Source organism: Rhinichthys klamathensis, unplaced genomic scaffold, assembly GCF_029890125.1.
Source record: "Rhinichthys klamathensis goyatoka isolate OS25496 unplaced genomic scaffold, OSU_Roscu_1.1 h1tg000133l_1, whole genome shotgun sequence".
NCBI classification, from domain to species: Eukaryota; Metazoa; Chordata; class Actinopteri; order Cypriniformes; family Leuciscidae; genus Rhinichthys; species Rhinichthys klamathensis.
The window spans coordinates 4,133,660-4,159,968 of NW_026606668.1; the positions used below are offsets into that span (position 1 = coordinate 4,133,660).

The following is a 26,309-nucleotide window of genomic DNA, read 5'->3' on the forward strand; positions in this document are numbered from 1 at the left end:
ACTGATGAAGACGAAAAGAGCCGAGCGGAGCCGAAGCTGCTCTTATTTTGAACGCGCGCGCAGCAGAGAGAGGCGCGCGCTCGCTCTTGGACATCGGCTCAGCTGAGCCAGGAAATAGGACTTTTTTATTTGTTTAATTATATGTCCCGTGATTTCTTATTGTTATGACTTTATTGAATTAGAAAAGGCCTAATATGTGTCCACTACGAGGCAGAATGGTGACATATGTTCCCCTGCAATCCAATAGGCTTGGGCTCCACCATCTTCTGTAATACAATGAACTGCTTAACCACCTCCACCCAGACTAATCAATAACTGATATACTCCCATTACACATATTATTATGAGCTCTTCAAACTTTTCCAGACCAATGACCTCTTGGTGGAGAGAGATGGAATCAGGATCCCTGTATAAAATTGTTTGCAGTACAGTATAACACCATTAGCCTAGTATAATTTACAGGTAATTATGGTGCTGCTTACATTAAAAAGCCATTAAAAAAAAATCATTAACCTAATGATTCACATACTTAAACATCAGCGAAAACATTTAGCTGAATTTTACTTTGGTTGATGTTATCTTAATATTGTACTTTTTGGTAAAATTGTTGTATGGTAAAATTGCTGCCTCATAGTTGAGCTTGTGGTCACAGAAATGGGTCAGTTTATACATAGAATCTGAGCAAATCTCCATTGTGCTTGTGAGCCTTTTTGTATGTAAGGAACGTTCTAACAAAAAGAATCAGCATTAAACAGCATATATCAAAAATGCCTAATGTTACTGAATGAAATGTCGACCCAGGACGAGGTCTGTGCAAGCTTTGGGGGTGTTGAATGGACTTGATCTACTTTGACAAAAATGCGATTTTCTCAGTTTGTTCAAAAAACCTATTTTTTTTAATGTAACACCCACATTCAAGTGTTGATAAAACACTTTTGATATATTGCATGTTCAGATATTCATACAAAAAATATTCTGGGGGCCATGAAAATTTTGTTAAAATTATCAAAAATGTCGGGGTGGCTGGCAATTAAAAAAAAAAAATGCTGGCGAGGAAAGTTATGTGCATAGACTAGACACTAGAGTTTAAGCCAAACAGTATCAGAACACAGCTAATTATAAATTGACTTCAACAAAACAAGACCAGGTTTAGATATTGAAGAAGTCTTTAGGTGCCTTCATGAATTGTGCTGTTTTAACAGCAATTGTCCAATACTGCCATATGGCTATTCAAAAACCTGCTTGCAGCACAGTAGTTCCCAGCACAACCAGCAGAGAGCATTGAAGTACTGTGGAAGCCTGATCCAACACATGCTGAATCTTCTAGTACAGGGGTGTCCAATCTTGCCGAATGTCCTCCAAAGTTTAGCTCCAACCTGTCCCAACTCATTTGCCTGGAAGTTTCTAAGACTGTGTCCGAAATCACTCCAATACCTTTATATTGTCCTCTATATGAGGGGACATCCATTTTTTGTGGTGTCCGAAACCATATCGGACATTATCAAGTGCACTCATTCAATCTCATAATGCACCTTAATCAGCGGTGTCCTTAATCAGCAGCGTGTGCAAACTTCAGAATCTTTCCGGAAGAAGTAGGTCATAGGATTTATTTTTACCTACTCTTTTATGAATACTGTGAATCCATACATACTTCTTTTGTCACATACTGTTTTTCGCCTACTATGGATGTATGCGATTTCGAATGCAGCCCTCTGGACACTTTCAGGCAGGTGTGTTGAAGCAGTTTGGGGCTAAACTCTCCAGGACGGGTGCCCTCCAGAGCAGGATTTGGACACCCGCTACATATTCCAGACGTTTAATTATTTTAAGACACCATTATTTTAACCCCTCATATAAAAAAGTGTACTTTACTTCAAGGTCATTTTATCAAGTATACTTATGTAAAGTTCAAGTATACTTTAATAAGATCAATGTAGTAGTATACTTGTAAGTGTACTATTACAGTACTTCTTGGGACTAAATTGGGCCACTTTTTAGTGTAGGATGTAAAACTATGTGGAAAAAAAGTATTTATTTGGCTACTCAATCAAAAGAATAAACACAATTACAAGCCAAGTATACTTAGAATATTTAATTATACTTTTAAAAATATCACAATCAAAAGATTGAGTAAGATTGACTTTTCTGTCAGTGTAAGTCAAGTATACTTTTAAGAAGACGGTATTTGAGAAGTGATAAAGAGTAGACTGGAAGTGTATAGCACACTTGAATAAACTTTTTTTTTTTTTTGTAAGGGTATAGGCATATAAGCTGCAATGTGAGGTTAGATCATTTTAAATGTGCATGGTGCATGTATGGGTTTGACTAGCTTTCTCGCACCATTCCAATGCATTAAGTGCTAAACATTTGAGAGACTAAGGAATATTCTAAGAATATGCAGCCAGATAAAGCAGCAAATTTGCCGAGGCAGTGATTTCCTTAGATGAATCAAATCATTTTTGCATCAATCATACAGATTCAGCCAATTGTATGATTAACTGTGATACTCAGTTTCCCTACTTTTCCCATGTTTGCATGGATATGTAGGACTGGGCTTCATTATTTATTACAAATGTCTTAATTTAGGAAAAACACATCTACATCTGAGTAGGTCTGCCAGCAGCCACATCACCCTGTAGCCCAAGGTTTCCCACTGAAGCTAAGCAGGGCTGAGCCTGGTCAGTACCTGGATGGGAAACCTCCTGGGAAAACTAGGTTGCTGCTGGAAGAGGTGTTAGTGAGGCCAGCAGGGGGCGCTGCTCACCCTGTGGCCTGTGTGGGTCCTAACGCCCCAGTATAGTGGCCTGGCTGGGACACTATACTGTCAAAAAGCACTGTCCTTCGGATGAGACGTTAAACCGGGGTCCTGACTCTCTGTGGTCATAAAAAATCCCAGGATGTTCTTCGAAAGAGTAGGGGTTTAACCCTGGCATCCTGGCCAAAAACATCCAGCGGCCTCTGTCCATCATGGCCTCCTAATCATCCCCATATACCATATATACTGATTGGCTTCATCACTCTGTCTCCTCTCCTCTAATGAGCTGGTGTGTGTGTGTGTGGTTGTGCGTTCTGGCGCAACATGGCTGCCATCGCATCATCCAGGTGGATGCTGCACATTGGTGGTGGTTGAGGAGATTCCCCCCTTCTATGTAAAGCGCTTTGAGTGCCTAGAAAAGCGCTATATAAATGCAATTAATTATTATATTTATTTATTATTTAGATCTGGATGTTATCTTTTGAAAAAAGCAGATTATATAGATAGATAATTTATTTGTCCTCAGAGAGGAATGGATGAGTAGAAAACACAAACACAACAACACCATAGACTAACAATCAAAACAATCACAGACAAAAAAACGAAACAAAAACAAGATCATACAACAAATGCGAGAGCATAAGATGACATGACATGTCAATGGCTGATTTCTTATGTATTTAAAGCTCGTATAGCTATAGGAACACAACTCTTACTATAGCTAGCCTTTCTGCACATAGGGAGTCTAGACCTGCAGGCAGAAGGAAGGAAGATAAAATACTGATAAAGTGGATGGTCTGGATCATTACACATTTGATGTGCCTTCTGGAGCGTAAATGAAATCTATAAGAGTGTGTTCTTATTGGTAACTGTTTTGAAAGAAACAAATGGCACCATACTTAAGAACTGGCTCGGTAATACTTTGATGCAGAAGAAGAAGAACACTAGGCTGAACAGACAGATGGATAACTGTAAGTCTCTGTTGACAGCACTTGTAAATACATAGAGTGTGTTGATTGAAGTTGAGATGTTTATCCAATGTAATGTAAAGATATCTGGAATGCTCCAACCTTTCAACCATCTCTCTATTAATGATAATACTGGAAGGATGGATTGTTCCTTAGTCTTTGAAATATTATCATCACACCATGTACTAAAATATGCTATGGAGTGGTATAGTCCAAAAAGCAGTGCAAGAATGGCTGTATCATCTGTAAAGTAATGAGTAGTGGCAAGTAGACTCTGACAGTCATTTGTATTGAAAATATAAAGAAAGGGGCTACGTACACACCCCTGAGGGGCACCAGTGTTGAGAACAATGGTGGTTGATAATGCATTGTCCACCTTTACCACTTGTGGTCTATTAGAAAGGAAAGTATAAAGCCAATGTATTAGAGGTGATGGAACTTTCAGACACGGTAGTTCCTTGATTACCTGGTGACACTGAAATGAATTAAAGGCGGAGCCACAGTAAAGTCAATGAAAAGAAGTCTGGCATAATTTCCAGGGATATCTATGGTGTTGAAGTAGACAGTGCAAGAGACAAGCCACTGCATCCTCATTTCTCAAAGCATTTCATTATGATAGAGATTAATGATACAGGCCGGTAGTGATTTAACTCTGATGGATGAGTTTTTGTGGGGGACAGGAATAACAACTGATGTTTTCCATATGACCGGTATTATTGAAGTGCAGATTGATTGAAGGAAAAGAAAGTGAAGAATGGGGGTTAATATGAAGTCAAAGAACTCAAAATATGTATTTATCACAACCAAAAGTGTTGCACAATGCACATATGCATTAATTAGTAGGTCTGTATTACACACACACACACACACACAAAAAAATAATAATAATAATAATGTAGAGATTTTCGTGCATAGAGATTTATAGGTTAATAGTTTAAATAATAGCAACACATAATCTTGAAAAATAATGCTGAAATTAATGTTATTGTAATGAAGTCCACTGAAGGCAAGTTTGTAGAACCCATGTGCAGTTTATTAACATAAACGTAGACAAAATGTACAATAAACAAAGACTTTGACATGAACTAAACTTGAACAGAAACACAAACTTTTTACACGATTACATTAACAAAGCCAGACAAAGGAACAATGAAACAAAGCGTAAAGTAAAATAAAACATGAAACCAAATCAAAAACAACATGACAGTTATAGAGTAATACTGAATGTAATACATCTGTCCACCAATGAAGCCCTTCAAACACAAAGAGAATGTATTCTTTAAGTATTTAACTAGTATTCATCTAGATATCTCCTAAAGGAAATACCACTTGCTAGGCAGTAATACTGTACAATTTTATGTTCTCTAGTCTTTCTGCATAAAATAAAATGCTGCAGAGCCGTTGTCATGACAGTGATCATGTGTCTTGTTTCCAGGCGGCTGCACACAAGATTCAGCGCTAGCGCAGTGTAAAGGCGGCTAAAAATGGCTAAATGCAAGACAGGAGTAATTAACTCAGAATGCAAATAGATGTACGAAAGAGGACAACCAGTTGTAATTCAGTATGGAAATATTACAACATGATTGCAGTTGGTTACGATTTATGTGGAGCATTTTTATTAAAGCACATAAATTAGATTTTGACTGAAATGATCTTCAAAAAAGTTCGAATGTATGTTGTTTGTACATTAAGTTGCTAAATTAATATGAGAAGTTTCAAACAAATCCCTGAACAGAATGTCAACAATGCAAACATATGATTATCCAAAATAATATGGACAAGAGAATGCAGCTGATAAAGGATCTTTATTGTATGGCTCAACAACAGCGGTTTAATCCCTTTCCATCACAGACTTATATGCAATAAGCCCATTTTGAAAACTGCATGCTGTCTTTGTCCAGATCTTATACAGTCCTTTATTCCATAAGCACATTCTTGCCTGAGTTTATAAACAACCGATATTTATTGAAGTGTTGGCACGGGACTCCATCTAGCAGCTTGGGCCAAACATGGCTGAACACACACTGTCTGTAAAGTCATGCTGCTCGTATTAAAGACACACAACACATCTCAAAAAGCGACTTACAAGGAGAAATACAAATAAGCAGGACTATTAACCGACATCAAAGGATGAACATTTCGACACTTTGTTCATGCTTAATCATCGCCCTCATCAACATAAATGCACACGCACACACACTTTGTCATGGTTACAGGTAGACAGACCAGTAAATAACATTGAAGAAGAGGAAAGTGAAAGGGAACAGAGCTCGTGCATAGAGATCAACCCGTTTAGCAGCGGAAGGAATGACGGGTTTCGGAGGTGAAGGCTTCTTGTTGTTCTTGTTCTGTGATTTGCCGGAGGCATCTGTGACCTCTATGGGCTTGCCGTAACAGTCGAAGTTTGAGAGTTCGAAATCTCGCGGGAGAGAACCGACAATACTGAAATCATTTGAGCGCAGATCTGATTTAGAAGTGCACACCTTCTTACTGCGGTTTTCCACAACCTACACAAGCGTGAAACACACAAAAGACATTTAGACATGTAGACATCCATCTATCTATGTATCCATCCATCTATCTATGTATCCATCCATCTATCTGTCTATCCATCCATCCGTCTATCCATCCATCCACCCACCTATCCATCCATCTATCTATCAGTCCTTCCATCTGTCTATGTATCCATCAATCTGTCTGTCCATCCATCCATCCATCCACCCACCTATCCATCTATCTATCAGTCCTTCCATCTGTCTACCAAGCCATCCATCCATCCATCCATCTATCCATCAGTCCATCTATTTATCCATCCGTTCATCTGTCTACCTATCCATCCATCCATCTCAACCCCTGTCCGTCCATCTGTCTACCCATCCATCCATGGATGGATATTCATCCATCCATATATATCCATCCATCTATCAATCCGTCCATATGTCTACCTATCCATCCATCCATCCATCCATCCATCTATCTGTCTAGCCATCCATCCATCTATTTATCTGTCCATCCATCCATCCATCTGTCTGTCTACCCATCCATCCATTCATCTATCTATCCATCCATCCATGTATCTATCTGTCTGTCCATCTATCTGTCTACCCATCCATCCATCTCAACCCCTGTCCGTCCATCTGTCTACCCATCCATCCATGGATGGATATTCATCCATCCATTTAATATCCATCCATCTATCAATCCGTCCATATGTCTACCTATCATCCATCCATCCATCCATCTATCTATCTGTCTAGCCATCCATCCATCTATTTATCTGTCCATCCATCCATCCATCTGTCTGTCTACCCATCCATCCATTCATCTATCTATCCATCCATCCATGTATCTATCTGTCTACCCATCCATCCATCCATCTATCTATCTATCTATCTATCTATCTATCTATCTATCTATCTATCTATCTATCTATCTATCTATCTATCTATCTATCTATCTATCTATCTATCTATCTATCTATCTATCTATCTGTCTGTCCATCTATCTGTCTACCCATCCATCCATCTATCTATCTATCTATCTATCTATCTATCCATCTATCTATCTATCTGTCTGTCCATCTATCTATCTATCTGTCTGTCCATCTATCTGTCTACCCATCCATCCATCTATCTATCTATCTATCTATCTATCTATCTATCTATCTATCTATCTATCTATCTATCTATCTATCTATCTATCTATCTATCTATCTATCTATCTATCTATCCATCCATCCATCCATCCATCCATCCATCCATCCATCCATCCATCCATCCATCCATCCATCCATCCATCCATGGATATCTATCTATCTATCTATCTATCTATCTATCTATCTATCTATCTATCTATCTATCTATCTATCTATCTATCTATCTATCTATCTATCTATCTATCTATCTATCTATCTATCTATCTATCCATCTATCTATCTATCTATCTATCTATCTATCTGGGTTACTGTGTTAATCTGACAAAGTATAGAGAGAGGTAAGTCAAAACCAACAAGTGTATTGTCAATTCAGTCAGTTAAATGCAAAATGAAAAACGTATGATTGGAACACTATTTTATTCATAAAATGACAAGTTTCTCATGAACTTCAATCTCCTGCTATTTCAGGCATCCTATCAAGACATTTCTCTTAAATATTGTTTTTATTATGACCTCTACCCCTTATTCGTACACACACGCAAGTGCACACACATTTGTGAACCCCTGTGCTGCTCTGTCATAGCTTCAGGCCTCAGTGCTGTCGGGTCACATTACTCTCAGTCCCCCAGAATCCTCTTTTCTTCTCTGCACCCATGTCCCGCTGAGCACGCCCAGAGCAGTAGACTCAATTACAGCCATTCCATCTCCCCATGTACACATTAACACACACACATTCATCTTACATAAAGAGAAGACATACACACATCATACATAGAGAGAACGCAGTCACACACTCAGAAATGTATGTGAATACAAACATTAGAGCACACACACACACACACATTCATCTTACTTAAAGGAATACATGTGCATACTTACACTGACCTGTAGTGTGCTGACATGTATAGGTGTCCCACCAGTACCATTGGCACTGTTAGTTTTGGCTGGTATCTTGCTCTCTCTTTCTATTCTAGCTTTCTCTTTCTCAGCCATCTTTATTTTTTCTTCTGCAATGCCCTTGGGACTGTTCAACATCACCTGGGACACAGCACAAAAAAAAAGACACTTGGACACTTTAGGGCCGCTTACACAGAACGTGTTTTTCTATTGCGCTACTTTTCGATTGTTTTTTCTATGTAAACGCGTTAGATCAATGTCTTTAACCTTGTGTCTTGCATCTTTCGCAGCATCTCGTGCATGACACGCCATTCTAAAAAACACAGCACTCAATATTAAAATAAGTTCAAAGTTTAAAAAACAACTCTAGACCTTGTGATTTTTTCATTCCACTGACCTGCGACTCACGTTTTTTAACCACAAAAATTAGTTGTGTCAATTGCCCCTAAGCCACATTTTTTGTACGAATATGAAGTGGCATTTGTTCTAGGGAAGTAAAGTACATTTTTAATCAATACATTTCACGAAAACAATTTTGGACACTTTCTGGCACTCAAACTTCATAAATAGTGTTCATATTAATAAGAACTAATTAATAAGAACTAAACCAGTGTTACTCGTTGCCCTTTATGCAATTACACCTGTTAGAACCTGAGGAAAGCTTAAAGTTCCCCTGTAGTCAATAATTGTATCACTTAAAGGGATAGTTCACTTTGAAATTAATTTTTGATATGTTTTAGCTTACCTTAAGGGCATCCAAGATGTAGGTGTCTTTGTTTCCGCAGTAGTTTCAATTTTGATATTTTTAGGTCAAACCGTTCTTGTCTGTCAGTCATATAATGCAGGTCTATGGTCACTTCCTCAAAGAGCATGCACAGAGAAGTCCAAATTAAACATGATTTAATGACTCGTAAATGTAAGTACACATTGATGGCCTAAGACACGAAACGAGCGGTTTGTGTGAGAAAACGAACAGTATTTATATTGTTTTTACCTCTTGTAACGCACAGACCGAAGCGCCCGCGCCCTCAGATCACTTGGACGTGGCTTTGGTTACAAGAGGTAAAAACGATATAAATACTGTTCGTTTTCTCACACAAACCGCTCGTTTCGTGTCTTAGGCCATCAATGTGTACTTACATTTACGAGTCATTAAATCATGTTTAATTTGGACTTATCTGTGCATGCTCTTTGAGGTGGTGACCATAGACCTGCATTATATGACTGACAGACAAGAACGGTTTGACCTAAAAATATCAAAATTGAAACTACTGCGGAAACAAAGACACCTACATCTTGGATGCCCTTGAGGTAAGCTAAAACATACCAAAAATAAATTTCAAAGTGAACTATCCCTTTAAAACTCATCTTTGATCATCAAAATGATATATTTAACCTGCCGTATTCCGGCAGACGGCCGTACGCATTTACCGCAAAACAGCAACACTTGACATGATGCACAACGTAATGATGAACGCGGAAGCGTAGAGGATAGAACAAAACAGAACACCAGTCACGAATTAGAAGTCTAAAACGAGAATTTTTAAAGAGAAATGTCGGAAGAGCTTTGTTGCCCAGCCCTGTTTGTTTGAACCGCGAGAGGCGTCAAAGCTTACGCTAATCCTACAGTACATCCTACGTCATACATCATCAAGTGTTACTCTTTTGGCGTAAGTCGACTTGCATAGACCATCTGCCGAAAGCTAGTTATTTTAGTCGATAAAGTTTTAAATATGGATATTTTTCTTACACGAACTTCAGAAGGCCTTTATTAACCCCCCAGAGCTGCGCGGAGCACTTTCATCATGGATGGATGCACTTTAAAAAAATATAGAGCCATTCACTGCCATTATAATGCTTGGAAGAGCCAGGACATTTTTTTATATAACTCCGATTGTATTCGTCTGAAAGAAGAATGTCATATACACCTAGGATGACTTGAGGGTGAGTAAATCATGGGCTTATTTACATTTTTCGGTGAACTATCCCTTTAAAGCATATTAAAAACACCACATACTGTAGATATACTGTATAAACAACATTAACAGCTTGATTTTCACCACACGGGGACACACAACAACATTGTGACTTGTTGGTTTACAGTAAATAAATTAAAAAAATTATGAAATGAAAAATGAAATTCATTCACACAAGTTTAGCTTAAGTGTCCAAGTAACACATACATCCAGATAAATGTCCAGTTTAATATAATATTAGGGACATATGGTAGCAGTCTTCTAGCCTCCTCCTTTCTTTCTGTTCCATTGATTGCTCCTGTAGAACCAAACATATCTCTACTGGTGGGGGGGGAAAATGCCATTTTTAACAATAAATATTACTGCTGTGTTGATTTTACCTGTTACAAATCATATTTATAATGAATATAATAATATTTGTGGTGATAATATTTGCAATGCAGGAGGTTTTCTGTTATCACTCCAGGTCAGGTCACTTTTCAAATGTCTTAATGTTAAGCACAAAACTGAGAATAAATTATTTAGTAATTGCAGAAAGTAAATAGCAGTATTTTCTGGCTCTTTGCTCCCGGAGCTGTCACCCTTTTTTTTCTTTTTTAGGATTGATGGACAATGTAACCACAGGAACGGTATATCTGTATCATGGTTCAGAAGGAGTTCATTGCTTCTTAGTAAGGATTTTTCTTGCGGTTGCTGTTCTGTTTTCAGGCTTTGATTACTGATCTATTTTCTCCTCGAAAAGAGTGCATTTCCATGTCAGCCTTTTTTACTTTCCTATTTAAGGAACAGCTATACAAGACATTTTGGGTTCTAGGATAAAGTTTTAAGAGTCAAAGTCAAACACACTGGGATAGAAACCCTGCTAATATATCCAAAACAAATGGCTAAAAGACTGGAGTGAGAAAACATCCATATATTGCTACATGAGCAGAAAACAATCGTTTAAAGTGGCAAAATGCTAATCAATATTAGCCTACAGTTTCAAGAACTATATAAAATATATAAACTATTATTAAAAAATAAATAAATGTAGAAAACATTGGTGTCTTCTATTATTATTACTGTTTTTAATGGAAAAACCCCCCAGAAAAGGTCGTTCCTTGTGTTGATTTGGACTTTGTGTCATGCCTTAGAACACTCCTTTTTCTGTGTAGTGGTAAAATCACTGTAATGTACAACCTCTTCTGGTTTACTGCTTTTAGTGATAGAGGTTTGCCTCAGCAGAAAGACTGGAAATCTCATACAAACAGATCCAACATAAAATATCTGTTGTACAAATAACAACTTGCACATAAACAACACATACTGTTTTGAATGGTGCTGTCCATGGTGCTGAACAACATTATACATAATATTCCCTCATATTTCTGAATAAGAGATAAATACATACACAAACAAATACAGACATGAGATATAAATTTAAAGGTATATATATAAAGATGCCTGAAGTTGTACAAACTCATGTGAAATAAATAGCTCTGGATAAAAATTAAGAGACCACTGGAAAATTAGCAGTTTTTCTGTATTTACTATTTATATGTATGTGTTTGAGTACAATTTTTTTTGTTTTATTCTATAAACAAGTGAAAACATTTCCTCCAAATTGAAAAAAATTATATTGTCAATTAGACTACAGCAATTATTTACAGAAGTATTTATTCAATTTGTAAATTTGTAAAATTATGCAAAAAGTATTAAAACAGCATTTTAATTATGTGTTTTTAGGGTACATATAATGCTACCTCTAAAATATACCTTAGCAAGACAAAATAGTCTGTCATTTTACTATAAAATTCAGTGTCATTCTCACCACAGAACGTCATTAAAATACATAATTTAAATGAGGCTGAAATGAAAATCTAATTTTCACTGTGATGAAAATGTTCATGTTCAGGAAAAATGAATGACAAAAAAAGATAAAATTCTCTTGTGATGCATGTTTGTCCACTGTTGGGTACTGTTAGCAGAAAAATAAACTAGTGAGAGTGTGAAATGTGTATTTTAAGCAAGTTTATTTTAAGCAAGTTTAGTCCACAGGGCCCAAAGTGTGAAACACCCATATAGTGTGCTGAAGCAGCTGTTAAATCTGTAGTTCTGCAGTGTTTCAATGCAAGACAACAGCAGAGCAGACATGTGCATACACACCTGAACCACAGCGTATTCCACAAGAGAGCCGAAACCATACAGCAAACAGGCAATCATCCAGATATCAATGGCTTTCACATAGGAGACCTTAGGAAGTTCAGATGCTAGAGATGTACACTCAGACGAGAGCGACAGAACAGACAGAATACCTAAAGAGAGAGAAAGATGGGGTAAAAAAGAAAGACAAATTTCTCATGTAGCTGCATATATAAATCACTTCACTGTGCCCAGATCTTGAGCAGATATCTTGAGTTTCCTTTAATAAAACGCTTTAATTTTAAAACTGACCTGGAATTGACAGCCATCCCTGGAATGGACAGATGAACAAATGAGAGAAAGGAATGAAGGAGAGGTGGAGCCTATGAGAGGAGGAATATGGAGAGATGAGAGAGGAAAAACGGGTTGGATTTCGGGTAATCATGGGAATGACTGACGGATGAAGTTCCCAGTGCAAACATTTTTTAAAGTTCATGGCTATGAATCATTGTGGAAAATATTGTGATGTAGTGTGTTTAATTCAAGATTGTTTCGACAATTGCAATTAAATGCATGTGTTTTGTTTTGATGGCTCCCAGTTTATTTCATAAAGCTTATTTTTTGTTAAATAAAAATGTTTTTAAAAATTAGAATTTTACAATTCGACCACTGGATATTTCAAGTAAGAAATTAATACTTTTATTCTGCAAGGATTTATTTAATTGAAAGTAATAAAAAGATAGTAACAGATTGACAGTAAATACTTTTAAATTGTTACAATAAAAAATCTATTTCAAATAAATGCAGTTCTTCTGAACTTTCTATTCATCAAAGATTCCTGGGAAAAAAATGTTGGTTGCACTTTATTTTATTTGCTTACCTTAGAAAGTACTAGTTCATTTAAGGTAAATACATGGGTTAAGGTTAGGTTTAACGGTAAGTACCTAGTTATTACACAGTTATTGTAATAACTATAAGTACATAGCATATACATAGGGAAAAGGGATGTAAAATAAAGTGCTACCAAAATGTTTTATGATTTTCAAAATTATTAAGCAACACAACTGTTTTCAGCATTGATGATAATAATAAGAAATGTTTCTTGAGCAGCAAATCAGCATAAAATAATGATTTCCGAAGGATCATGTGACACTGATGACTGGAGTAATGATGCTGAAATTTCAGCTTTGCCATTACAGGAATAAATTACATTTTAAAATATATTAAAATAGAAAACGGTTTTAAAATGTAATAATATTTTAATAATATTAGTGTTTTACTGTATTTTTGTGAGCATAAGTGACTTCTTTCAAAAACATTGAATTATTAGGAATTGCTATTACCAAAGCCTGCAGAGCTGATCACCTTGGTCACATAAAATCCCATGGCTTATTAAATCATTAAATGGGCAATGTAATGAAGAATAGTATCTCTGATATGAGTCATCGAACACAACACAACAATTTCAGCTCCATTTGAAGGCTGACTCACCTAAGGGGACTCGGGCTGCACTGGCGTCTGGGTTGATCCAGAAGGACAGCCATGATAGGACGACAATGAGCAGGGTGGGAGCATAAACCCCCATCAGGTAAAAGCCCACCTGCCTCCTCAGTGTGAAGATGACCTCTACACATGTATAATAACCTATACATTTCGAGAGGGGAAACAAGAGAGATGCATAAAATTATACAAAGTTCTTCGAAAACGTTGCACCATATCTTCATAATTTACTTTGCTACAAGATGCTTTCTATGTAGGCTATAGGTTTTATTGTTTTATCCTGGTCCCAGACTTACACTTTCAATCTTAAAATATATACATCCTCATAAAAACATTACATAAATAATCTTAACAAAGACAACGAGTGATATAAACAAACCATTGTATTTGGTTACCCAAGAGACAGCTGTGACAGTGAGGAGCTTAAGAAGAAATATAAGACTTGTAATATATGTGAAGAAAATTCAAGGCACTGTAAGTGTAAAATGTGAACCGAATATTTTTATTGCATGTTTTTCCAATCAAGATGTCATTTGACAAAATATTTAAAAAGTGCACAAATACTCAATTCTGTCTTTAGGATAAATTAAATACGGGCTTTGAAATTATAGCCTGGTCCCACCAGACTCTCGTACATTTCATTTGTACAGAGAGTCTGGCTCCGCTCCATTGACAAGAGTTAACTTCCTTGTAGGCGTCTACTCTGTTGAAGTTTAAAACTATTGGATTTGCCCAGGGCCATTCTGGATCAGCCATAACCAATCACTGACGTTTGGTCGTGACGTATGACGACTCAAACTAGCGCACAACATCAACGTCATTGTTCTCAGCCACACCCTCTGTTCGCTGATTGGACCGGTAAAAAATTACCGGAGAAACCCAAAGAATACACCACAAACCCAGACGTAGTACTGAAGGAAAATGAAAATTGAACGGAAGTAGGAGGGCGGAGCCAGGCTAATGAAATTAGACTTAGTAATATAAACAGATTCATATAATACATCTGTAATTTCCACCACAAAATAATTTAAAAAAAAACATTATTTTGTGTGAATGTACTGGAAATGACTTTTTTTCTTGTTTAGACAAAATAACAAAAAATAAAATAGTGAGTTTGAAACCAAATTATTGATTCAACTGTTACAGATTCTTATTTCAGTGCTCATGTGTCAGTGCTGTGTGTATGTGAGTGTGTTTGTGTGCAACCATTTGCTGATTCCCTAAGAGGAGTTCATCTCTCTCATGGGATCACTGTGAAATCTCTGTCAAAAAAACATTAAATTAACAACAACAAAAACAAAAGAATGACAAAAAAATATCACACTTAATTAATCAGAGGAGCACAAGCTCTAATTCCCCATATGAAATGGAGCAGAAATTAACTCATTAATGCCAAGATTTGGCTTAACATGCAATTATTTTCACATAAACATACTGTGCATACTGTATAGCCATAAATATTTATGTTCTTTTGTCTTATGTCTTTAAATTATATTATTATTATTATAAGTTGTTGTAAGTATATGATGATAAATAATGATGACGAATAATATACAGCAACTTTAGTGATCATTGGGCATATGGACAATTGGGACATCTGAGCATTACAACAATAGGGATTGTAATGACATTGTATTCTAAATACATAGACATTAATATGGAGTTGGTCCCCCTTTGCAGCTAGCAGCTTCCACTCTTCTGGGAAGGCTTTCTGCAGAATTTTGGAGTGTTTCTGTGAGAATTTTTGCCCATTTATCCAGTAGAGCATTTGTGAGGTGAGGCACTGATGTTGGATGAGAAGGCCTGGCTTGCAATCTCTGTTCCAGTTCATCCCAAAGGTGCTGATGGGGTCAAGGTCAGGGCTCTGTGTGGGCCACAATTCAATAGGAAAAAAATAAGGGGTTTTGCCAGGTGCATTACTGAAACTGCCAGGTGCATTTCTCAAAACTCTGAAGTTGGAACATGAATTGAACACTACATGATACACTATCCAGAATGTTGTCAAAAGCTCTTCAAATGTTGTCGTGTTTTTTTCTTTTAACCTAGTCACCTAAAAAAATATTCACAGTGGAAGAAAATTTAGCAACGGTGCAGTGAGTTCAAATGAATTATGTTTACAACAGGATCAGAATGCAGATAAAGTTGTAGAATAATATATGACAGATTGCTCTGATTTATTAGCATTATTAAAGACATTCATCACCTATATGTAATAGATAACACAGACACTACTCTTAGAAGCACAATCTCTAGTGTTCATTTTAAAGCAGTATCATCAGTAATTAAAATGAAGAAGAGAACAGTGCATTTAGAAACACAGGGCTGAATGGCTGACTTGTACATCATGTGGCGATATTATCATCACTGTGAAAATATCAAAATATGAAACTATATACGATTTTTCTGAAGTAGCACAACAAGCTTTGAGCTAAGAGTGACCGTATTCCTGTAAAATAGTTAAAGAGATCCTTAAGACCAGACTGATGTTTTTATTGTCTTGTTTGTGCTGTAACTGTGTTATTGTAAGTATATAATGATAAACAATGATGATGAATAATATACAGTACAGTAACTTTAGTGATCATTGGACATATTTACATGACCGCAGGAACTAGAGATGCTAAGGGTGCTGCTTCAGCTGTTTCACCACATTAAGATGACCTTTTAATTTTCCACCTTTATTCATAAAATTACTCTAAAGATTATTTTTGTTTTATATGTTGTCGAATATGTCTTCTTTATGCTCCTATTCAGTATTGAACGTTATTATTTTGTTGTTGATGTGATTATTATTGTACTTGTAATAACACCATGACTGAATAAAGAACTTGAATATGTTTTTTTGACTTTGAGAAATGTATTTAGGCTATTTCAAAAGCCAATCTCGCATGGGGTGAGTGACATGACTTCACTGGTTGAGGACCACCATGTCTCAGAACTCATTTGACACTTATGCATGTTCACACATATATCGGTGAAAAACTAAATATAGAGATCTTGATTAAAGCATTCATTGGCATCAGGGGCCGTTCACACTGAATCGGTTTTCCATTCCTCTGTGCAACTTTTTTTTAGTGCATTGTTTTTCTATGTAAACATGCTAGACGTGTTCAACCGTTGCGCTCGCATCTCTTGCAGCGTCTTGCGCATGACACAGCGTTCTAAAAACGTGGCACTCCAGTTCAAATAAGTTAAACTTCTAAAAAACGTGTCTCGAGACCTTGCGTTTTTCCCTCATTCCAATGCGTCTTGCGTTTTTGCTTTGAAAGTTTTTGCTTTTTGTGTGAAATGGCACTAACTCCTGAGCGACAAACTTGTAGCAAAATAGCTCAAGGGAAATATGAATAATTAATTATAACTCGTTATAATTCATTATACATATTTGGATCAGTTAATAGAATTAACTTGATGTAGCAGAATTAATACCACAATCAACTAACCTGTTCGTCCAACGAACTCTCAGAATTATTTATTAATTCTAAGAAACGTTCATGTAAGGGAAATACCTTTCTTACTGTACAGTACTACTCAAAATCTGCATGATTAGGGACTCCATGAGCTTGAAACACAAACAACTTTACATGTGACATGAACGAGACTTTATTAACTTGACTAAACACGTACAGTAGACTTATTTAACACACACACACAAATACATGCATACAGTTTAACAATGGAAAGAGAGCTGAAGCAGAATACAGGAAAGCAATAAGTTTAAGTATTGTTTGAAATTCAGCAGATCAACAGCCTTGAGCAAACCATCAGTTTCTTAGTCCTAACACTTTTCTTTAAAATGGGTAGGGATACTTAATGTATCAAATAATGAGACTAAGGGTGTGTTCACACTTGGCATGTTTGGTTTGATTATAACGAACCCTGGTGCCATTGCTCTGTTAGAGAGGTTCATTTGAATAAGTGTGAATGCTGCCATCCAAACCCAGGTGCGCACCAAACAAGCGGTTGGACCACTGAAAAGATGGATCTCGGTCCGCTTCCAAACGAACTCTTGTGCGGTTTGAATGATATAGGAACGCAACACGAACCAAATACATGTAAACGAACCAAAAACAGGAAAATGAGACCCTAAAAAGGACAGAATGCTCACGCATATAGTTTTTTAGTATAGTCATATAGTCATTGTCGCGAGTTTGCCCATCACAGTTCAGTACAGGCATCAGAACCGCGTCTCCTTGCAGCAGATTGTTTGTGTATGTGACAGAGGGTTTCTCGCTGCTGTTTTGACTCCTTTACACATTTTATAAACTCTTCACGGGTTCTCAGCTGGTCAAAATGCCATCATATGCAGGCTATGCATTGTTTTGGATGTTCGGTGATCTTTGCTGAAGTTGTCTTGATGAAAGAGAACAAGTTTGAGTCCGAGGATCTTTAATTAATAAAAAGGCAAGGCCGCAGCCTGGCACAAACTTAGGGGTCCTTAGAAGACTTCTAGCTGAGCATAATTTTCATGTTAGCATTTTTCAGAATCAGCCGTGATCTTGTGATCAGTGATCTTTTAAAGTGAGAAGATGTTACACCCTCGAGAGTAAGCCAATAAGGAGTTGTTCCTTTGGAGGAAAACTTTATGATCCTTTGTCTTCTAGCAGGGTGTTTTGCATAAGTAATTTGATTGGGTGAGAATGGAAAAACTATTAAAAATTCATAGGTATCAATAATGTAAATGATCATTCAGATCATTAAAACAGAAACTCATACCAAACATGGTAAGGCTAAAACATTCATTCAAAGAGTTTAGATTAATACATAGGCAAAAACACTATAAAGGAACATATGATTGCATAGGAAAATTGGATACATGATTGTACATATCTCAAGTAATTATAGAGGGTATATAGGGATGCAGTGATTTACCGATTTCTGTTGCATGGAACGGAACTGTTGCAACTTGCACAAAACGAAAACAAAGTTACACCAGCGGGACTCCCGCAAAATAGAAATATCGAAAAATAAAATAAACAAATAAATTGTTATTCATCTATTTCACAAAAGCAACAAGAAAAACTGAAATAAATAAAAACGATTTATAGGGCAAGCATAGGCAGAGTTTCTATTTATAACATGTTTTTTTGCAGCGTTGTGCAACGCAGCCAATCACAGGCATATGTGTTGATTTCTTGAACGGAATGGCTAATCAGATCCATTTAAGATAGAATCCACTCACCGCTCAAAACGTTGGAGTTTTTGTTCAGTGCTGAATTCTGCATGCGGGCGAATCCTCTGATTATAACAAACAAAGTGTAGACATTATGAAAGATTAATTGCGCAGTCAGATTCATTGGCTCTAACATTGGTTCATTTGTTATTTATAAAAGGGAAATACTGACATGGATGTTTACAGAGCAGAGGTCACCTGTCTTTAATTACAAAGGGAGAGATGGAATTTTGTTTGTCTTTATTATTATTTTGAACTGTATTATTTGGTTACTGTGTTATGTCGGTTTCAAAAGGCAACAATATATACCACTTTAAAATCTAAAGAGTGTTCATGTGATTTTATTGTATCAATAATGCTGTTGATATTGCATTATTTTGCACCTCCATTGCTTATTCTGATCTATCTGATGTCTTTGATATTTCTTCTCCCTCCCTGATATGATCTAACTATCACTCCATAATCTCGGATATCTTAGATAAGCATGCTCCTGTTAAGACCAGAAGTGTCCCTTCCACACATTCTTCTCCTTGGTACTGTCCTGAGCTCCATATCTTAAAGACCACTGGTAGACGGCTTGAGCGTCACTATAGGAAAACTGGCCTGACTGTTCACCATTTGGCTTTTATTGAACATGTCAAAAATTACAAATCATTATTTAACACAATAAATAAACTTACCAAACCTCCATCTCATGTTGCTCTAGCTTCTGATGAACTCTGCAGTTTATTCATGACTCACTTGCTAGAAAAGACAGATGCCGTAAACCAATGCCTCTCTAATGATGCCGCGAGTATTAGATATCTGGTCAGTCCCTGCCTCTCTTTTCTCCGACTACTCCTTCTGTCTCTGAGTTAATCTTGAAATCCAACCCCTCATCTTGTTGTCTTGACCCTGCTCCTACTCCTCTTCTGAAACTCTGCCATTCAGTTATCTCTGCACCTATCTCTCACTTCATCAATGCATCTCTTACCTCTGCTTCATTCCCTCTGCCACTCAAAACTGCTGCTGTTACCCCTGTTCTCAAGAAACCCAACCTTGATCCCTCAGTTTTATCTAATTATCGTCCTATTTCAAATCTACCCTTCATAGCTAAATTACTAGAAAGTACTGTTGGCTCCCAGCGTCAGTCTTTTCTAGTTGAAAATAATCTTTTTGATCCTCTTCAATCTGGTTTTCGCCCTCTACTTAGTACTGAAACTGCATTAGTTAAGGTGCTGAATGATCTGCTACTCTCTGGTGACTCTGGTTCTCTGTCTATGCTCCTGCTGCTCGACCTCAGCTCTGCCTTCGATACTGTCTCCCATCAACTACTCATTTTTCGCCTTTCGGATTTGGGTATTTCTGGTGCTGCTCTTTCTTGGTTTTCTTCCTATCTCTCTGACAGACAGTTCTAAATTTCAGTTCAAGACTTCCGCTCATCTACTGTCCCCCTGAAGCAAGGTGTCCCTCAGGGATCCGTTCTAGTACCTCTTGGTCAGATCCTCCGCCGTCATTTTTACGCTGATGACATTCAATTATATACTACCTGTACATCGACTCTATCTATCACAACCGACAAAGTCTCTGCTTGTGTGCATGAAATAAAAGATTGGCTTCATTCAAATTGGCTTCATGTAACTAAAACTTAACATGGACAAAACTGAGATTATTTTTACCGGACCTCCGTCACTCACTAACAAAATTCCTACTAACTTCACCTGTGAGTTCGCTGGCTCTCATATCAAACCATCTAGTACTGTTAAAAATCTTGGTGTAATCGCTGACTCCTCTCTATCTTTCCACTCTCACATTATTTCTATCACTAAATCAGCATTCTTTCATCTACGTTGCATTGCTCAGCTCCGTCCCTTCATCAGTATCTCAGACGCTGAAACTGTCATCCATGCATTTGTCACATCACGTCTTGATTACTGCAATGCACCGCTAGCTTCATTTCAAAATTGCAATACATTCAAAACTCTGCTGCCAGAATACTCACCCATACCAAGGGTTCTGCACATATCACCCCAATTTTGCATGATCATCACTGGCTTCCTGTGGCTCACCGTATTAAATTCAAAATTCTCCTTCTCACTTTTAAATCTCTACACGGCTTGGCTCCCCCCTATCTCTGTAACCTGCTCCACCCCTACACCACTTTACGCACTTTACGATCCTCTGACTCTAGTCTTCTCGTCGTCCCTCTGCATCGCCTTGCTTCAATGGGGGGCAGATCATTCAGTGTTGTTGCACCCAAAATGTGGAACTCTCTCCCCCGATCACTCTGTTCTGTTAATACTATTTCTGAATTCATATCCATGCTCAAAACTCACTTATTTTCTGAATGTCATAATTCTTAAGTTGTACTGCATTTTTTATATCTGAATGTATTCTGCTGGGTGCCGCCCCATCTACATAATTTCTCATTTTCAGTATTTACACTCATCTACCTACTGTTGTTTTGTCTGCTGTCTTTGTCCATTGCCTTTATTGTTGCTTGTTTATTGTAAAGCGTCCTTGAGCCCTTGAAAGGCGCTATATAAGTAAAACGTATTATTATTATTATTATTGGTTTGAATTTAGATGAAACTCTACATTCCTGAATTTAGATTGAAACTCTACATTCATTTGACTTGTAAAACCTTATCTTTGTTACCACAGTAACCAGAGGCCCAGTGTTAGCTGCATTTGGGGTGCTAGCTGCAGTTTCGGCAGATGGGTGACAGAACTTTGTTTGGAGAGTGAGTTTGCTGGATTATTCATTAAATATAATGAATAATTGTGTGCCTAATTGGTCCAGATGCTACAAACTACAGTTGAGTATCATAAGGTAAGATGCAAATTTTTGTGCTGACGCTGTGTAGTTGTCATGCGGTCTCTTAGAGACTCTCTCGACGAAGGAGCGTAGAATCCAGGGAAAACATTTATTTAAATCCAAAACCAAGAAACCCAGGAATATCCAGGAATAACGTTTATAAGAAGCTATAGCAGCTTGAAACATTTATATGGAGCTATAGCAGCTTCCACTCTTCTAGGAATGCTTTCCACAAGATTTTTGAGTGTTTCTGTGAGAATTTTTGCCCATTCCTCAGTATAGCATTTGTGAGCTCAGGCACTGATATTGGACGAGAAGGCCTGGTTGCAATCTCCGTTCCAGTTCTTCCCAGAGGTATTTGATGGGGTTGAGGTCAGGGCTCTCTGCAGGCCAGTCAAGTTCATCCACACAAAACTCATCCAACCATGTCTTAATGGTCCTTGCTTTGTGCAAGTTGAAAGCATAGCATTGTCCAAAATGCCTTGGTATGCTGAAGCATCAAGATTTCCCTTCACTAGAAGTAAGGGGCCTTGCCCAACCCCTGAAAAACCGCCTCATACCATTATCCATCCTCCATCAAACTTTACAGTTGGTACAATGCAGTCAGGTATGTAACTTTCTCCTGGTATCTGTGATTCGTCACCCCACAGAATACATTTGCACTTTTCCAGAGTCCAGTGGTGGTGTGCTTTACACCACTCCATCCGATGCTTGGCATTGTACTTGGTGATGTGAGGCTTGCATGCAGCTGCTCTGCCATGGAAACTATTCCATGAAGCTCCTGCCGCACAGTTTTTGTACTGATATTAACGCCAGTGGATGTTTCGAACACTTCAGCTATGGAATCAGTAAAACGTTTATGACTTTTAACCACCATGTGCCTCAGCACTCAGTGACCCCACTCTGTGACTTTACGACTTCTGCATCTAGGCTGAGTCACTGCTGTTCCTAAAGGCTTCTACTTTCCCATAATACCACTTACAGTTGAGTGTGGAATAGCTAGCAGAGGTGAAAACTGACTTATTGGAAAGGTTGCATCCACAGTACCATGCTTGAATTCACTGAGCTCTTCAGAACAACCCATTCTTTCTCAAATTATTGCAAATGCAGACTGCATGGCTGGGTGCTTGATTTAATAAACCAGTGGCAATGGGTCTGATTGAAAAGATTAAGAGGTGTGTCCCAATACTTTTACCCATATAGTGTATCTCTACTCGGGCTGTTGTGGTGAAGGAATTTCCCTTGCAATCCCGTTTAATTTTGAGAGATTTTTTAATTGTCCTTGCCGGACGCCCTACCCCCGACGGCTCTTTCACTGTCAGCAAAGGTCAGATTCCTCTCTCCCGCTGGAGGGACGTGAGGAGACTTTTTCATTTAGATTTTTCTTTGCCGGATGCCAGGCGAATCTTTCACGGTCAGCAAAGGACAGTTTCCTCTCTCCCTGGGTCATCCCCTGACATCAGACGTTTATGGCCATCAACTTTGTGACGGCCATACGTCGAGTATCTGCATCAGAACCCTGGTGGCTGCGAACAATTCGCATTCCCCCATTCTGCTGCTACGGGCCTGCGCAAAGAGACAGGTAAGTGTGACGAGCCAAGAAAGCCCGTCTTCCTCCGCCGTCACCAACCCCTGTACTGTGGGCCCCCGTAGCAAGGTAGGTGTGCCACTACACCCTACGCCACGGTTTCTTCGGGATGCTGGGCCTTCTGATGTGGCAGAACCTGCTCCACCTTGCAGCGAGCCTCCCACCCTGGGTATCCCGGATGTTTTTCCATTGGTGCCTCTTGTGCGGAGTCTAAATGTGTGGTTAGCGCTGTTCTAACCGTCATGTTGGCTTATCAACATATCGACTTGGCTATGCGATTCAGTCAACCAGGTACAGCGTTTTGCTCTACTCCTGCGGGCAGAGATTGCAGTCCTTTTAAAGAAGGACCTGATAGAGCCTGTCCCTCCAGCTGAGATGAAAGAGTTTACAGCCCTTACTTCATCGTACCCAAGAAAGACGGTGGGTTGGACAAATCTTAAGCCTGCAAGTACCGAATCGGGCCCTGCACAGGCTCCCGTTCAAGTTGCTCATGCCAAGAAACATGTGGACGTGTCTGGCATCAAGACTAGTTTGTGGCGTTAGACCTGAAGGATCCTTCCTCAGCACAGACCATTCCTACGGTCTGCTTTTGAGGGTCAGGCATACCAGTAAAAGCTCCTCCCTTTTGAGTTGTCCCTCTCTCCTCGTGTCTTCATGAAAGTCGCAGAGGCTGCCCTTGCCCCTCTCAGGGAAGTGGGCAATTCGCATACCTGGGATCTGCAAGCCCTCTCTATCAGCAATTCATGCCAAGAGTTCAATTCATGTTGTCCTGAGACCCCGGCCAGGCTACCTGCCCAAAGTTCCCACTACTCCCTTCAGGGACCAAGTGGTGAACCTGCAAGCGCTCTCTTGTGATGAGGGAGACCCAGCCCTGTCCCTGCTGTGTCCAGTGTGTGCTTTGCGCATATACCTTGAACGCACACAGAGCTAGAAGATTTCCCCACAGGATAGTGGATGCCATTCATATGGCTTACCAACCCCAAGGCGTACCTTTTCTCTTAGAGCTCACTCTACCAGAGGCACTGCAGCCTCTTCAGTTCTGGCGAACGGTACGTCATTGACAGACATCTGTAGAGCTGCGGGCTGGGCTACACCCAACACCTTTGCAAAGTTTTGTAATCTCCATGTAGAACCAGTTTCGTCCCGGGTTTTGGGTACTAACAGGTAAAGCTTGGACAACTGGTCGATTGTAGTGCTTGCATGAGCGACCTCCCCCTCCACAAGGTGGAAAAGTGCGCCTTTTCATCCCAGAGAAATTCCCCAGGTTTGGTGAACCCAGGACACATATACCCCCTAGTACTCATCTGTAACAATTGCTGTAAAGGATTTCCCTACCAGGCACATTACTCGTGGTATGCCCCTTTGAGGTGAACCCTTGTAATCTAGCTAGTGCTCTGTATGTAGTGGTTCACTAATGGTGACCCAAAATTATGTATTCTTCCACTGTTCAGTTTCCCTATCGGCGAACCCTTGGTCTTCACCTGGATGAAGCCAGCTCCATCACCAGTAGTTGTGGCCGGTAGTCTCCCCCTCATCAGATGGAGCCCTCCATAGGGACTCTTCCCTATATAGAACTCCCCATCAGGTGAGTCCTTAGGATGTATTTTCACATACTAACCTCCTCCTTCAGGTAGTATGTGGTCTCCACAGTGTTAATTTCTCAGCAGAAAAGAGAACACTTCCCCAACGTAAACAACCATGTGTACTCAGCCGTAAGTAAAAATATTTTTTTTTATTGTTTTTCGTTGAAAAGTAGAGGAGGGCCTACGTCTGGAGTGACCTCTACCAAGAGGTAAGGAGGTCCCCTTGATAGGGAGACCTGAGGTAATTTACCCTGGGTGCTGGAAGGTTGCAAGACAGCATAGCTGCACTTGTCATTCTGGCACACGAAAGCCTGCCAACATCTCCACCACCAGTTCTCGAGACTCGAGAGTTCTGTAGTTGTGGCTTTTAGTATAGGGACTCCTAGGGTCATCACATCGACACCACATCGAAGTGACTGACAGTTACTGTTGAAACCTCCATTCCCTGATGGAGGGAATGAGATCTAGTGTCCCTCCTGTCACAACTCTGAACTGCTCGCTGAAATGGCCTGTCTCGGCTGCTCAGCACAACCTGAATGAGTGGATGCACGCCACTTTTTTTATACTCGTATGACGGGGGAATGGCATGCAAATTCCACTTGCCAATTCACATTGGCCTTTTTCTGATGTATCAGAAGTGTACGAGGCTCCCAAATGCGACCCCTAGTGTCATCACATCGATCCCATGCCTCGTTCCCTCCATCAGGGAATGGAGGTTACAACAGTAACTGAAGCGTTTCCTTTTAACATTTATAGTTACCTAAAAAAAATATTCACAGTGGAAAAAACTTTAGCAATGGAATGGATTATGGATTATGTTTACAACAGGATCAGAATGTAGATAAACAAAGTTGTAGGATAATTTATGACAGATTTCTCTTATTTATTAGCATTACTTATAACATTCATTACCTATATGCCATAGATAACAGAGACACTCCTGATTACTTTTAGAAGCTTTTAGTGTTCAGTTTAAAGCAGTCATACAAATGAAGAACAGAACAGTGCATTTAGAAACGCAGGGATGAACCTCTGACTTGTACCTCATGTGGCAAATATCAAAAGTACATCACTGTGAAAATATCAAAATATGATTTTTTTTTTTCTGAAGTAGCACAACAAGCTTTGAGCTTAGTGTGACTGTATTACCGTAAAATAGTTAAAGAGATCATTAAGACCAGACAGATGTTCTTTTTATTGTCTTGTTTGTGCTGTAACTGTTTGATCATTTATATATAAGTGTGTGAAGGTACTGCTGTCACTGTGTGTGATATTAGCGAGTTACACTCATGCTGTTTT

The 26,309-nt window shown here is 38.7% G+C and overlaps 1 protein-coding gene across 1 annotated transcript in view; it reads right to left on the bottom strand.

Moving 5' to 3' along the window:
* Window positions 1-5,416: 5,416 nt before the first annotated feature.
* Window positions 5,417-26,309, bottom strand: part of glrba (glycine receptor, beta a) — a 31,125-nt gene continuing 10,232 nt past the window's right edge. Inside the window, exons 9-12 of the mRNA XM_056256918.1 lie at window positions 13,864-14,016; window positions 12,397-12,545; window positions 8,264-8,416; window positions 5,417-6,230 (exon numbers count right to left, since the gene is read on the bottom strand). Of these exons, the coding sequence (XP_056112893.1) occupies window positions 5,934-6,230; window positions 8,264-8,416; window positions 12,397-12,545; window positions 13,864-14,016 (752 nt within the window). The 3' untranslated portion in view covers window positions 5,417-5,933. The remainder of the gene's footprint in view (window positions 6,231-8,263; window positions 8,417-12,396; window positions 12,546-13,863; window positions 14,017-26,309) is intronic.